This window comes from Aulonocara sp. 'chitande type north' Nkhata Bay, linkage group LG3, assembly GCF_057382095.1.
Source record: "Aulonocara sp. 'chitande type north' Nkhata Bay isolate Kocher_YH1m ecotype deep benthic linkage group LG3, A_spYH_male_GT1.1, whole genome shotgun sequence".
NCBI classification, from domain to species: Eukaryota; Metazoa; Chordata; class Actinopteri; order Cichliformes; family Cichlidae; genus Aulonocara; species Aulonocara sp. 'chitande type north' Nkhata Bay.
In genome coordinates, this window is record NC_141346.1 from 61,606,015 (window position 1) to 61,620,919 (window position 14,905).

General features: G+C 41.2%; 1 protein-coding gene across 1 annotated transcript; it reads left to right on the plus strand.

Annotated features, from left to right (window-relative positions):
• Positions 1–1,629: 1,629 nt before the first annotated feature.
• Positions 1,630–11,734, plus strand: LOC147336457 (protein NLRC3-like). The gene is made up of 2 exons (XM_086286195.1): positions 1,630–2,834; positions 11,539–11,734. Exons 1-2 carry the CDS (start codon positions 1,771–1,773, stop codon positions 11,732–11,734), a joined length of 1,260 nt encoding a protein of 419 aa, XP_086142321.1. The 5' UTR covers positions 1,630–1,770.
• The last annotated feature ends 3,171 nt before the right edge of the window (positions 11,735–14,905 follow it).

Consider the following 14,905-nt stretch of genomic DNA (forward strand, 5'->3'; position numbering starts at 1 on the left):
AAGAGCTGTTGGGACTAAAGAAACTGAGCAGAAAACTACAGACATCTGGAAACTGAGTTGTTAATTCTCAGTGGGATCACCAGGACTAGCAAAGCTCCACCATGACAGTCATCTGATTGACTGAACCCATCCAAACATCACTTCATGGACCTTTAGCTTGTGTCTGTGTGTGGACAGACATAACATGAGCTAATTATACATTACTCCTCCACAGAGTGGACCAGCAGAGAGCAGAGGTTTCCACTGGTCAGTCTGCACAGCAACATCAAACACACCTGGACTCTGTGGTTATGGTTTGTAGTACTACGTTTACATTTGTTCTTTTCAGTCACCTCTATGCTGCACTTTGTGGACCAGAGGATTGTCAGTGTGTCCAACATAAATCAGAGTTTGGGCTCCATGATTTCAGTCAGATTGGGGTGACTGTAGCTCAGGAGGTGAGCAGGTCAGCTACTAGTCAGAAGGTTTGTGAATCAAACCCTGGCTGGCAAATGTACTGGGTAACGTACTAAACCCAAGCTGCCCTCTGATGCATCCATCAGAGTGTGAAAGAAAGTATTTAAGCATAGAACAATGTGCTTGGTTGAATGAGGCATGTTGTATAAAATGCTTTGTGTGCACAGAGTATCAAAGAGAGCTATATAAGAACCAGTCCATTTACCACTGGGTAATTCATATAGTCTTCTTTTCCAGCGGCTGGAGGACAACATCACCATGTTTGTGAAGAACGAGCTGAAGAAGATCCAGAAGCTTCTGAGTCCAGATCACCCAGAAACTTTAAAGAGCCAGATGGAGGATGAGGAGATGTTTGAAGGAGAGGATGAAGATGAAAGAAAGAGCTGCAGAGAAGCATTTCTGAAGATCACACTCCACTTCTTGAGGAGACTTAAGCAGCATGAGATGGCTGACCATCTGCAGAGCAGTAAGAGAATTTCTCTAAAGACTGAATATTGATCTTTCCTAATAGCTCAAGAAATGGACCAATAGACATTCATCCTTTCAGGGTACTGAAAGGCTATGATATTTATTATATAATATTTTTTTCTGAATTTCTTACCTTCAGAAATATTTGCTCCACTCTGTAAACGAGAACTTAAAGCCCAACTGAAGAAGAAGTTCCAGTATGTGTTTGAGGGGATCGCTAAAGCAGGAAGCCCAACCCTTCTGAATCAGATCTACACAGAGCTCTACATCACAGAGGGAGGGACTGCAGAGGTCAATGAGGAACATGAGGTCAGACAGATTGAAACAGCATCCAGGAAACCAGACAGACCAGAAACAACAATCAGACAAGAAGACATCTTTAAAGCCTCACCAGGAAGAGACGAACCAATCAGAACAGTGCTGACAAAGGGAGTGGCTGGCATTGGGAAAACAGTCTTAACACAGAAATACAGCCTGGACTGGGCTGAAGACAAAGCCAACCAGGACATCCAGTTCATATTTCCATTCACTTTCAGAGAGCTGAATGTGCTGAAAGAGGAAAAGTTCAGCTTGGTGGAGCTTGTTCATCACTTCTTTAATCAAACTAACGAATCAGGAATCTGCAGGCTTGAAGACTTCCAGGTTGTGTTCATACTTGATGGTCTGGATGAGTGTCGACTTAATTTGGACTTCAACAAAACTAAAATCCTGACTGAAACAAGAAAGTCCACCTCATTGGATGAGCTGCTGATAAACCTCATCAGAGGGAACCTGCTCCCTTCTGCTCGCCTTTGGATAACAACACGACCTGCAGCAGCCAATCAGATCCCTCCTCAGTGTGTCGACATGGTGACAGAGGTCAGAGGGTTCACTGACCCACAGAAGGAGGAGTACTTCAGGAAGAGATTCAGAGATGAGGAGCAGGCCAGCAGGATCATCTCCCACATCAAGAAAGCTCGAAGCCTCCACATCATGTGTCACATCCCAGTCTTCTGCTGGATCACTGCTACAGTTCTGGAGGATGTGCTGGAAACCAGAGAGGGAGCAGAGCTGCCCAACACCCTGACTGAGATGTACATCCACTTCCTGGTGGTTCAGGCCAAAGTCAAGAGGATCAAATATGATGGAGGAGCTGAGACAGATCCACACTGGAGTCCAGAGAGCAGGAAGATGATTGAGTCACTGGGAAAACTGGCTTTTGATCAGCTGCAGAAAGGAAACCTGATCTTCTATGAACCAGACCTGACAGAGTGTGGCATCGATATCAGAGCAGCCTCAGTGTACTCAGGAGTGTTCACACAGATCTTTAAAGAGGAGAAACAACTGTACCAGAACAAGGTGTTCTGCTTTGTTCATCTCAGTGTTCAGGAGTTTCTGGCTGCTCTTCATGTCCACCTGACCTTCATCAACTCTGGACTCAATCTGCTGGAAAAACAACAAACAAGCTCTCAGACAGAGAAATACTTCTACCAGTGTGCTGTGGACAAGGCCTTACAGAGCCCCAATGGACACCTGGACTTGTTCCTTCGTTTTCTCTTGGGTCTGAAGACTAATCAAACTCGTTTGCAAGGCCTCATGACACAAACAGGAAGTAGCTCAAAGACCAATCAAGAAGCAGTTCAGTACATCAAGAAGAAGCTCAGTGAGAATCTGTCTGCAGAGAAAAGCATCAATCTGTTTCACTGTCTGAATGAACTGAATGATCGTTCTCTACTGGAGGAGATCCAACAGTCCCTGAGTTCAGGACGTCTCTCCACAGATAAACTGTCTCCTGCTCAGTGGTCAGCTCTGGTCTTCATCTTACTGTCATCAGAAAAAGATCTGGATGTGTTTGACCTGAAGAAATACTTTGCTTCAGAGGAGGCTCTTCTGAGGCTGCTGCCAGTGGTCAAAGTCTCTAAAAAAGCTCTGTAAGTTATAAAGTTTTTATTATTTAATTTGGTTGGTATGTTATGAAAAACACACTGCCATGAACCTCTGTTTTGTTTTTGTCAAAATCACTGTAATATAATCACTGTACCTTTATATACACGTGACTTGTATTAATGCTGCTGCCCTCTTGTGGCTAAAGTGTAATTATGTTATTGTTATTAGGGAGGATTTGAGAGTAACATGCCAAGTGAGTCAGCACCTTCGCTTTAGCTTAAAATATCCAAATTCTTATGTCATCAGTTATAGTTGCATGTATTCATTATCATAACTTAACCTTTAATATTGATGTCTTAAATTTATTTTGAGTAAACTAATGTTAAGGTTCAAATATTGGGGAAGGAGAGTACAAACAACCATGGTCCAGAACTTGGTCAAACGATTTTAATGAAATACACGCGTGGGAAGACCAGCTCCGTTCGCAGACCGGGCTGATCTCCGACTTAATCAAAGCATAAACAGATATTTTATACCATCAGGGCTTGAATTTAATGACGCCCCCTCATACGTCACAAACAGAATATATGCATACGTCAAATCAAAACCACAATGACTTTTAACACAGTTTAAAAGAACATTATCTCCTATCTTCATGGCAGGTACTTCCTGTCACTGCCGGATGCTCGCTTATCATCTTGACACATCAGCAGCAGTTCTGCGACAAACTGCTCTTTTGCAACCCCGAGCAAAACATGATTAAACTTCCACCTATAAATGATTCTCTTTAACTAAGTGTGTGTCTCGTCCTTAAAGGCTCCTCAAAATAACCTGCACTTAGACTCTGCTTTCGGTTTCAGTTCTGCAAAAGGCACACTCTTCAAACCTGCAACTTCCTGTCAGCCTGCAACTTAGTCTTTCTGAAAGACACACACTGTTTAAACATCTGAATGCAATATCAATTCTGTAGATTATATTATTAATGCAATGGTAATGATGATGATTATTAACAATAGCAGCAAAATATCTCTCCAATCTCAATACTCCCTCTCTTGACCTCTGGAACACCAGAGGTCGCAATACATTGTGTTGGGTCACTCCTCGGCCCACTCAGCTGCTTCCATGTCCATCCATGGCATCATGGACATCGGGGTCACCACTCCCGCTCTGACCCTCTCTAGCCGTCCTCTGGCTCAGCAAATCAGACAACCTCATGTCATCTAAGTGGTCCAGTAATAAACACCAGCTCCCCCTCCAGAACACTCCATGCGTAAGATTAGGTTTTTTCTGCGTCCCTCTCTTGTGGTCCATCATGCCTCGGGCCTCCAGGATCCTCACCCCCCTGTGGTCGCCGAGATCTTCTGTAAAGCAAACAAAACACCTTTTCCTGCACCTCCCTAACTTATCATCTTTGGGACTCTTTAATCAAAAGCCTGATCCTAATTATCTTCTTGACTTATTGACTTGTATTTATATATATTCTTCAACGTTACTCATCATTTTAAAACTCTTAAAACGCTGCTTTCACGTCCCTGCATGCGTTTCCTGTCGCTTGCCTTATCTAATCATCAACATCCTGTACACAGAAGTCTCGCTGCTGCAAGGCCTCCACTCTGACCTAGAATCTCCTTTCACAAGAAAATCATTATAAGCGCCTATTCTACTAAAAGATCCAAAAAAAAAACAACCACTTTAATCAATTAAGTTTAAACATATAAGCAATTACTCCTGCATACATTTTATCACAGCTAAACGCTGCCTTGAAACAACTCCTGTGTGTTAACACCAGGGTTGGTCAAGTTACTTGAAAAAAGTAATCAGTAACTAATTACTGATTACTTCCCCAAAAAAGTAATCCCGTTACTTTACTGATTACTTATTTTCAAAAGTAATTAATTACTTAGTTACTTAGTTACTTTTTAAAAACACGATTTACAACCTGAAGAGGTGATAAAGCGATAGATCTTTCAGCCCAATTCTACTTTTTCTGCATAATCCATCATACAAAATGTAATCAAATGGAAAAGTCTCTTTTTTTAAACTTGTTTTATCAGTTTTAATCTTTTAATTTTATGCATCAAGCAAAAATGTAATTATATGCAACATTCTCTGACTTGAATAAATTAGTTTAACATTGAAACCTATTTTCTGCACATTCCAGCACATAAAATGAAATATTTTTTGTGTTTACACTCAGTCTTTCAAATAGATGCAAGTAAAACACAGCAGAAAATAAATAAACTCAAAGACTCAGCGGTCCTGTTGCTCTATTTTGACCTGTAAAGCAGGACTGGGGGTAGGCGGAGGTTTACCCTGGTGCAGGTGTGCCGCGGTCAGTTGAAGAATCCGCGAGTTTCTCTGTGAATTTCCCATTACGTCGTTGCGCACTCGGTGCTTGCTTGGAAGTTTAGGGTTTTTTTTCCGCTGTAAAAGGTTTTCTTCCCACGCACAACGGACACTAATGTTTTTGTCACTTTTTATGGAATCAAACTCAAAATAAGGTCAGTACTTCCACGCTTTAAACGCTGCACGCTCATACTCTCTCCCACAATCGATTTATGATCCATTGTTGATCTGCACACAGCTGTTGTCACTAACGGCGCACTCGCTTACGTCACTGTCATGAGACATTCTCGCAAAAAAATCACTGTTTTAGTAACGCAGTAACGCAGCGTTCCTACGGGAAAGTAACGGTAATCTAATTACCGATTTTGCAATAGTAATCCCTTACTTTACTTGTTACTTGAAAAAAGTAATCAGATTACAGTAACGCGTTACAAGTGACGCGTTACTGCCCATCTCTGGTTAACACTAACTTCATTTTAAAACTCACATTTCCTATGTTATAACCTGTTTTTGGTACAGCCTTTTTATTTCATCTTGCTCCTTTGATGTAACAATACCTTCTCATTCTAGTTTATCAGACTTAACCAAAATATATGCTTTCCTTCCTTTGGTCCTTCTCTAAAGCAAGAAACTCCTATTCAGTTCCTCTTTTCTGTCACTTATTACAGGGCCAGCTCAAGTTCAGTTAAACGCTAAATTAATTTGAGGCCTTTTGCCTGGAATCAATACTGTCATGTGTGTTTATGGACTCTGTGTCTGTAAGCGTGTGCAATCCTTCAATAACTCATATCATCCTCACAGTAGATTGGCTAATCATAGCGCTAGCCAAAGGCTCGTGACCCTCAAGAGACGAATTGAGCCACAACTCCCTTAAAGGCACAAAATGCAATATGTATAAAAAGTCATTTCTACGTATAAGCTCTCCCCTTTATCCTAAAAATAAATCTATGTAATATCTGTATGTGTGTCTTCTATTCATTAATGTAATTGTCAGTTATTTTCTCTCTTTATTTTACCTTCTTTTTGTTTACCTCTTTGTTTGTGACGTGGACATCCCTAAACCATCCTGAGTTCCGGCTTCAATTTCAACCCAATTGTACCCTCTATTCTCGCAGTCGAACTCGTCTGGGCTTCACCTTCCCACTGGCCCCTGTGCCCTTCTCTTAGTGTCCTTTGTTGTCTTGTGATCCCCAGCAAACACAGTCTGTTTCTTCTCTGTTTCTTCTCCGTTGCTCTTTTCAGTATTTTCCTTTTAGATTAAATCCCAGCCTGGCAAAATATCCCATTCAGTGTCTTTAAACAGTTATGTCACACTGTTCTTACCAGCCTGCAGTTCACCGTGCATTTTCCATCACGTGCTTTTCTTCCATGCTGCTGCTGGTATCGTCAGTGTAGTTTCAGTTGCACTGTCTTTTGCCTGCTGTTAATTCTTGAAGTCCACGATGTTCTGTCGGTCTTCATCAGGAGATTAACTGTCCTATGAGCTTCTTCTCAGGATCGGGACAAGTGGGAGGTCAAGCTGTAAAATTTTAAGCCAAAATCTGGCCTGTTTTCCTCCCAATTCTGTTAATCAATGGTTTTGTACTCAAGATTCTAGGTTGAAAGAAGTCCACCTGTATTGACACACTAAAGCATACAATTAATATCCTTTTCATTTCTTTTCTTAAAACCTCCATTTGCTTCATCTGCCTGGAGTTTAACTCGTATGTTTCTCTCTCTGTGTGCTCACTTGTCACAGTCAGTTCCTTTTATGGGCATGCAAAGTTCCTGTCACACACACCATTTCCTGTCAACCTTGCAGCTGCTCAGAACCATATTTTCTGTTTCTATCTCTCCTGTTTTGTTTTTTTTACAGGCTAATAAAACTCTTGTTTTACTAAGTCTTGATCTAAAACAATTCACCCTTATTTCACGCACACACTTCTAAATATACTAAATTCTTTGCGTTTGTCAGATCGTCTCACACACACACCGCCTTTTCTCTCACACTTCCACTTCTACACTCACTCTACTATCAACTTTCATAGTGTTATTATTATTTATTATTTTGTACAAATCACACCCAATCACTCAAAGCCTGCTACTCACAGCATTCACACACTTAAACTGTGACAAGAGTTGAGGAATATACTCACAACACGCTTTCCTAAGAGTATTTCAGACATGCCTTTCATAATCAGAAAGAGCAAGTCAAAGAAAACCATTGAAACCTCTATTAATTCTCACAGCACACACATAGAATAGAAAAAATAAAACACACCAGCATTTATTGCTGATGAGAGGTTACTCCTAAAAGTAATATGTTAGTCTTAAATATATACAGTGCACTCACTATATTTATATATCAAAACTCAGTCAACTACTATACATCCACTACGGCAACTCAAAACTTTATTTATAGCCCTCTAATGAACATAAATGGCGTCTTAAACACACACTCAACAATGTTTGCAGCAGTATTTGTAAAACCAACTGTGGTTTAAACAGTTCACTGCTGACTAATTTGCATTTTCACACTCACACACACACAGTCTAAAAATAGCTCCAGCACTGCCTCAGACTCCTTTCACACAGAGATCTCTTATTTTATATTACAAAGACGTCTTATATTTACAACCACTGTCACATCTGTCAGCTTTAGCGCCTAAACAATTTCGACAAATTTAAGTTAACGGTCCAACCGATAAAGTCCAACTTTTTTGTGATCAATTAACCAGTATCTGTCCAACAGTTTCTGGCCTCATCTCTAAAATCCCTAACTCAATTTAAAAGCGTCAACCAACCCAAACTTTGCCTGAAGCTCTATTTTTGGCATTTCACAGCCAAGGCTTACCCCGAAGTTTTAAGTTAAAGTTACACGCCCGAAGTCCAACTTCTGCTGGCCAAAAAAGCGCAGACTACCGTTCCAAACGGTAAGGAGACTCTAACTCCTAGTTATTCTGGAGTGCCCCAAGCTCCACAGTGACCAACTGACTATCCCTCTTCGAGGACAATGCCTAAGCGTCCTTGGCATTGGCAAGCGTTACCTCTGAGCACTGCGCTTCCTATCAGTCCAACTGACGTTCTTGAATAATTTATAATACTTTGGAACAACAGTAAAACAGCCAAAAAAGTGTAAGACTGAAGCAGGTCCAACCTTATAACCAATACGGGCTCCACCCCAAACAATAACCAAATTCCCTAATATACTAAAATCACTCAGCAGTCCAACTGCTTTCCACCGTCCAACCGTATTAAATCCTTTAGCGGTCCAACCGCATTCAATCATTTTTAGCAGTCCAACTGCATTAAATCCTCAGTACTGTCATGAGATTCTCATCAAAATCAAAGCAGACATTCCCCAGTAATTTCAGTGAGTAGACTTTAATTTGTAATGTCCAATTTGGCACACTTTGGAAATAATTCAACAGGTAGTGCCTTACCTTTGGATAAGCGGCTTAGAACAACAATGAGAAAAAGAGAGCTGATTATTAGCTCATCAAAACACAAAACAAAATCACAATGAATTATCGGTTAATTTCATTTAAAATAATTCATTAAGTATTTATGTACAATTCAAATTAGTTAATTACATATTTTGTTGGTTTGTTTTCTATTTTAATTATTTTACTGACACATTTAATGAATTATTTAATGATGTATTTATTTAATTCACGTTGCTACTCCTGGCCCTGCATCGCTGTTCATAAATACATTTTATTTGTCAGCTTCACCCATCAAAGTCAGGGGGCGGGGTTAATGCTGATCAAGTCAACACCATTGCTTTGGTCTGGTGGGCGTTCTTTTAGTGGGCTTTTCTCAATACTAAGTAGGCCTACACACCAGGGTTTGGACATGTGTGGACCCAAACTATACTTTTACCCTTTTTTGTGTGTCACCAAATACACTTTAATATTTTCTAGACAAGAATGTAGTGGCGTAATCTTTAACCTCGTTTGGCTCCAAACAGAAGTGACAGACTTGAGCAGGGTTCATTTAAAGGCTGACAGAAGTGGAGTGGTGACGGGGAGATGTTTGACAGGACAGTGTTTCAGCCTCCACAGGTTCATGTTGTGCTCCATCAGTCAGTGAAGATGAAGTCAGTGCTGATGAGGCTGTAGAGTGTGTGAGGGATGTGAATGAGGATGATGAAGATCTGATGATAGCAGATAAAAACAGGCTGCAGAGACTTTGAGCCATACAGGGCACACAGTGTGTGTACAGAACAGCTGAAATCATTATGGAGGCCTCACTGGAATATGGAAGCATCACAGTACAGCTTCAGTGAAGCATTAAAGTCTCTGATATGAGATGAGAAATGAAGCAGCCAGAGCTTTTTCATGAGTGGAAACCCACTGTGACTGTGAGCTGCTGCTACAGCCTCCAGATTAGCCAGCAGCTCATCCTGCTCAACATTTCCTCACCAACTTTAATGGAAGTGTGATGTTTTCAGCTGGAGTGATGGTCAGGGTGGCCTCCCTCTCCTCTTCTTCTCCTCTTCCTCTTTCATTTGTAAAGCCACTTCTGCTGCTTTCATTCATTTGGAAGTCCTGTAGCTGAGTTTGGGAGAGACTAACAGCCTCGGCAGCAGAGGGGAGAAAGGCTGTAACACCACCACTTTACTCTGTTCTACCTGTCACATCATTTTATCAGGAAACAAATATGCTCATGTTTTTACTATGTTTGTCTTGAAGATGTAAGAAGATCACATGGTGCTTTTTATTATTGTGTTGGTTTGTTTGCTGTCTCTTGGATGGAGCCCAGCTGTGTGTGGCCCCTGGGCCTGTGGTCAGAGTGTGTGCTGGATAATCCGGCCCAGGATGAGGCCAAACTGACATGGGATGAAATGTCTGTCACATAATTGAGCTTAGTGTAGTTTCATTTCTGCACAATTTAAAAACAACCAAAACTTTGTTCTGTCTTTTCTATGTTATACTGTAGACTTTCTTTGATACTGTGTCCAAAAGGAGCAGCTTTTACTTTGAAGGGGAGCCGTCCCTGTTTCCTCTTCAGGTTGGATGATGGAAGCAAATTAGTAGCTGTGTCCCAAAACGTCGGCTGCATCCTCCAGAGGCTGCATTTGAAGGCCGATTACGTCACAGCCAGGCGATGAAGGCTGTCCGTATTTGTCGACTCCTTCAAATGCGTCCTTCATTTCCCCGAATTTGAAGGATTCGTCGGGTGTGTCCTTCGTGGACCACCATATCCCAGAATTCATAGCGCGGCCCAGCCAAATTTCAGCTGCCAACAATGGCGGCTGCTACTAAGTTTTCAAATTACTCTTATTAATCTTTCTGGGTCACAAAATAAACTTTTAACATATTTTCAGGTGAGAAAGTAGCTGTGTAAACTTCAAATATCTGCTTGGTTTATCAAGACATCACATATTTGCAAAAGTGTGCAGACGTTTTCGGAGACGTCTGTTCCCCACCCGCTCGCTAGCAAGCCGGGGGGTTCAATGGTCACTCCAGCCGGCGAGAGCAGCGGACACCCGGCTTCATCGTTTTCAGACCCCGCTCTTTCGCTACTCAGGTTAAACATGATATATAAGTCACTCGGAGAACTTAAAAATGTAATTGTTTGCCTTTTTTCTGTGTTTTATTTGTTCCGGAGTAAATCGGTTTGGCTGAGATCAAAGTTCCTCCGGGATTTTCACACAGCTGAATAAACGTTAAACAGGAAACTGATTAAACAGAAGTGTGAGACGGTCGAGAATTTACGCCAGTGTCCTGTTATATTTTAGATAGCAAGGAGCAGACGGCCGAGTTTATTAAACTCCACAAAGACAGCGGTGACGCAAATCTGAAGGCTAGACCGTCCCATTTCACAGCCTCGCACTTCCAGCCTTTTCGGTCTTTGAAGGACCCGGCCCACGTAGACCGCGAATACCGGGTCCTCCGAAGGATGCAGCCGACGTTTTGGGACACAGCTAGTGTGCGATGTTCTTTCAGTGTTGCACTTTGTAGACGCTCCCTGAGCACTGGTCTCACAGCCAGCTGCACATAGAGACCAGTGTTGTTAGTCCAGGTCAGAAGATGACTTGTTGGAATGAAAATGAGCTTGTAGTTTGTCTGCTTTAATAATGTGACTGGAAAAAGGTGTTGGACTTCAAATATGTCCATTTCTTTCACACTTCACCTTTAAAAGTGAAGCCTTGTGGTTCCTGGAAGGAAAAACACGACTTTTTCAAGTCTTTGTCCTGTTTTTATGATAAATGTACGACTTTAATGTGAAACATTCAGAGTTTTTTCTCTTGTTGTGTTTGTTTGAAGCTGCTTCCTGTTGGCTTCAGCTGTTTGGAGTTTCCATTTTCTAAACTTCTACATTCTGAACCTTCTTCAGCTCTGAACAGATGATGAAACACTGAATGATTTCAAGCTCACACTTTGTCTAATAAACTTACATCTTTCATTCTTTATACAGATTGAGTCTCTGTGGTTTGTCAGAGATCAGCTGTGATTATCTGGCAGCAGCACTGAAGTCCAACCCCTCCCATCTGAGAGAGCTGGACCTGAGCTCCAACACCAAGCTGCAGGATTCAGGAGTGAAGCATCTGTGTGGTTTCCTGGAGAGTCCAGGATGTGGACTTGAAACTCTGAGGTCAGTCAGCATGTTTTAGTTGTGCTGAGATGAATATGATGTGAAAGTTGTGCTGACACTAAACTGCAGACATCAGGCTGATATTATACTGATCCACACTGAGGATCTTCATGGTAAAGTCTGTTTTCTTCTTCTCTGGTTTAGTCCATTGACTGCAGCAGAACAATGTTCACATTTCAAACAGTGAGACTCAACGTATGGCCCGCGGCCCACACGCGGCCTGCCCACCTTTCCTGATTCAGAGAGAGGGGACCCTGATTAACTGTGTAGTGTTCTTCCTCACAGTTCTAAGTATCAGACACAACAATGAATAATCCACAGCTGACTGTCTTTAGCAGGTCAAAGGTCACGGCACACAGCAGGCAGTGGGAAATATTATAATTCTGATCATTTATCAGCACATATCCATATGTATAAAAACAAAGCTGACACTGTGAGACTTGATCAGAGGTGTGATCATCACAGCAGAGGCCTTTGTGTCAAAGTCACTGAGGATCAAACAGAAACACATGAAGCAGATTTTCCTGTTCTGGCTTTTTATAGCAGATAACCTTCAAAATATTCTGCAGTCCATCAAAAACTGAAGCAAACCATGAATCAACATGTGAACATGAGCTGATGCTGCTGAAGTGAAGCAAAGTTACAGAGGTTTGATTACAGACACAGCTGAGAGTTTGTAATCTGTCATCATTTTAAAAGGTTTACATTTCTTCAGTATATCCACATTTGCAGCTGCTACCTCAACCTCCACTTGTCCAACACAACTGCTGTCCACTGCCTCCATGACATTGTGATTTTGCTGTTGGTCTTCTGTCAGATCTTCATCAATCACTTCTGCACGGGGCACACCTTCAGACTCTGCAGCTGCATAACGAAAGCCTGTAAGATAAAATTAGACATAAGGTAAATGTACACCAATATTCCAATGACAGGTGTGTGATTCATCTGGAAGTTATGTGCGGATTAGTGTACAGTGATAGCAATTTAGTATGTTTTTAGAGGGGGGGGGGGGTTGTTTACCTCCGATGGGTGCTCTTTTTCGCTTCCGTTGCGTACGCCTTGAGTGCCGGTCCGAGTCTGATACAGGTATGTCGTCATGCCCCATGTGCAGTGTTGGTGCCCAGTCTGGATTTGTTACATCCATTTCATATGCTGGTTTGCCTGCAATAATGCCAAATCATAAGCTACTCAGTCGACATGATGTGGTTCTGCAGCATCACACATTAGCATGTTTTATCTCATTATCTATGACCGCAGCACGTTGAAAATCACACTAAAAGCCTTTCAAGAGTGATATGAATTAATTTAGAACTCACCGGAAAGAAAATGCCGTGAGCAAACCAACAAAAAGCTGGGGATTGCAGAGAACTCGATATCCGCTCGTCTCACCGCTGCAATCCAAGCCTGACGTCTTTGTTTAGTAATATCGGATACATGGGATCCCTCACGTTGCCTCCAGGATGGAAAACGATGAAAAGAGAGCCCGTTATCCAGCTTCTTGCCTTCACGATCGTGTGATCTAACGTTGCAACCGACAACACAACACGTACGATCCATAGCTGAAATGGTATCCTTTGGCTGGCCTACTGTCATGGCGGAAGGGGGCATGGCCCATCTCCCGTGACATCACGCTCCAAAGCCCTATAGGTGGGAAAATGTACCATGTCGACCAATCAAAAATGATATGGAAACATGACATTTGGTTGTTTAGCAAAAGGGGGAAGTTTTAGGAGTGACCGGCAAGAGAGAGCGAGTGAGCGAAAGAGAGAGAGAGTTTTGATACGTGAGAGATTTGTGACGTTTACCGTGTTTGGTCTCAAGTTAGTTTGTTGTCTTGTGTATTTAGTGTGTAGCTGTTGTTTTGTTTTGTGTGTCAGTTCTACTAGTGATCGTCACAGTTGCTGCCTTAAAGCCAACAAAGGCAGATTGCAGTGTAAACGCTGAGTGACACACCTGCTGTCAGACCTGCAGGTTTATCCCTGTGCTGTTCTCATATGTGTTAGAGTGACACAAACTATTGTTTGACACCTGATTGTTCTGTAAATAGTTTGAAATGATTATATGAAAAACGTCTGAGCCTTGGCTGCATTTTTTGGTAAATAGTACCATATAACTTTGTTGTTTGCAAAACGTGTGCGTATTTTTAAAAATGTACAATCTCTATTTGCATTTCAAGTTATGAAGATGATTCGTTAAACATGTGTGTGGTTTTTACAGTCAAAATATCACTTTCTACTTGTATTTTAAATTTTGTCTGAATTTAGATAAATTGTGCTGATACAGTTGGTCAAAATGAGAAAATAACAGATTGGCAAGATAAACTGTTTTTAAAGGTAAAATATAGAGGCCACATCAAAAGTAGTCAAGAAGGGTTAAAGGCTAAAAGCAAAGTTGTCACCAAGTACTGTTTATATTTGTGTGTATTGCTGCAGCTTTTTTGAGTATTAATTTGGTGCCTTTGTGTGAAATAATGGTATTGTGAGTGATCCATATAGTCACAAAGAATAGCCACTTGTTTCTGTGCTACCAAAGTTCCCCGGCTTTCATTCAAAATGTGTTTATCGTCAGCACCTGCACATTAAACTACTTAAACATTATAAATGTCTTCAAGCTCACACTGAGGCCTGTGGGGTACTATCAGCCACTGAGACAGTACACACATTTATATGTGTTTGTATATGAATATTTCATACTTTAAGACTGCCTGTTTATTTAAGGGAGATGAACAAAATACATTGGAATTGTACAAAATAATATCATGGATGATAAATTAAATAGATTTTAAGTAGATGCTTGTGCATTCTTAAAGTCTTATATGTTGAACTGAACTATGTGATCTGTTCAAAGCCTTAATCTTAATTTGAAGTGAAATGTGCATTTTGAGTTTATACACTATGTATATAAGGCGACCGTTTCCTTTTGCAGTATTTTTGTGTGGTGTACTTTTCTATGTCTTAACAAAAGGGGAACAAAGGTGTTTAAGTTCACCTAGGATGATGTGTTTTAATTTTCACATGGTCTTGCTTGAATTTGACCCTGACAAAGGCGTATGAACTCTGTCAGCTGTTTGGAGTTTCCATTTTCTAAACTTCTACATTCTGAACCTTCTTCAGCTCTGAACAGATGATGAAACACTGAATGATTTCAAGCTCACACTTTGTCTAATAAACTTACATCTTTCATTCTTTAT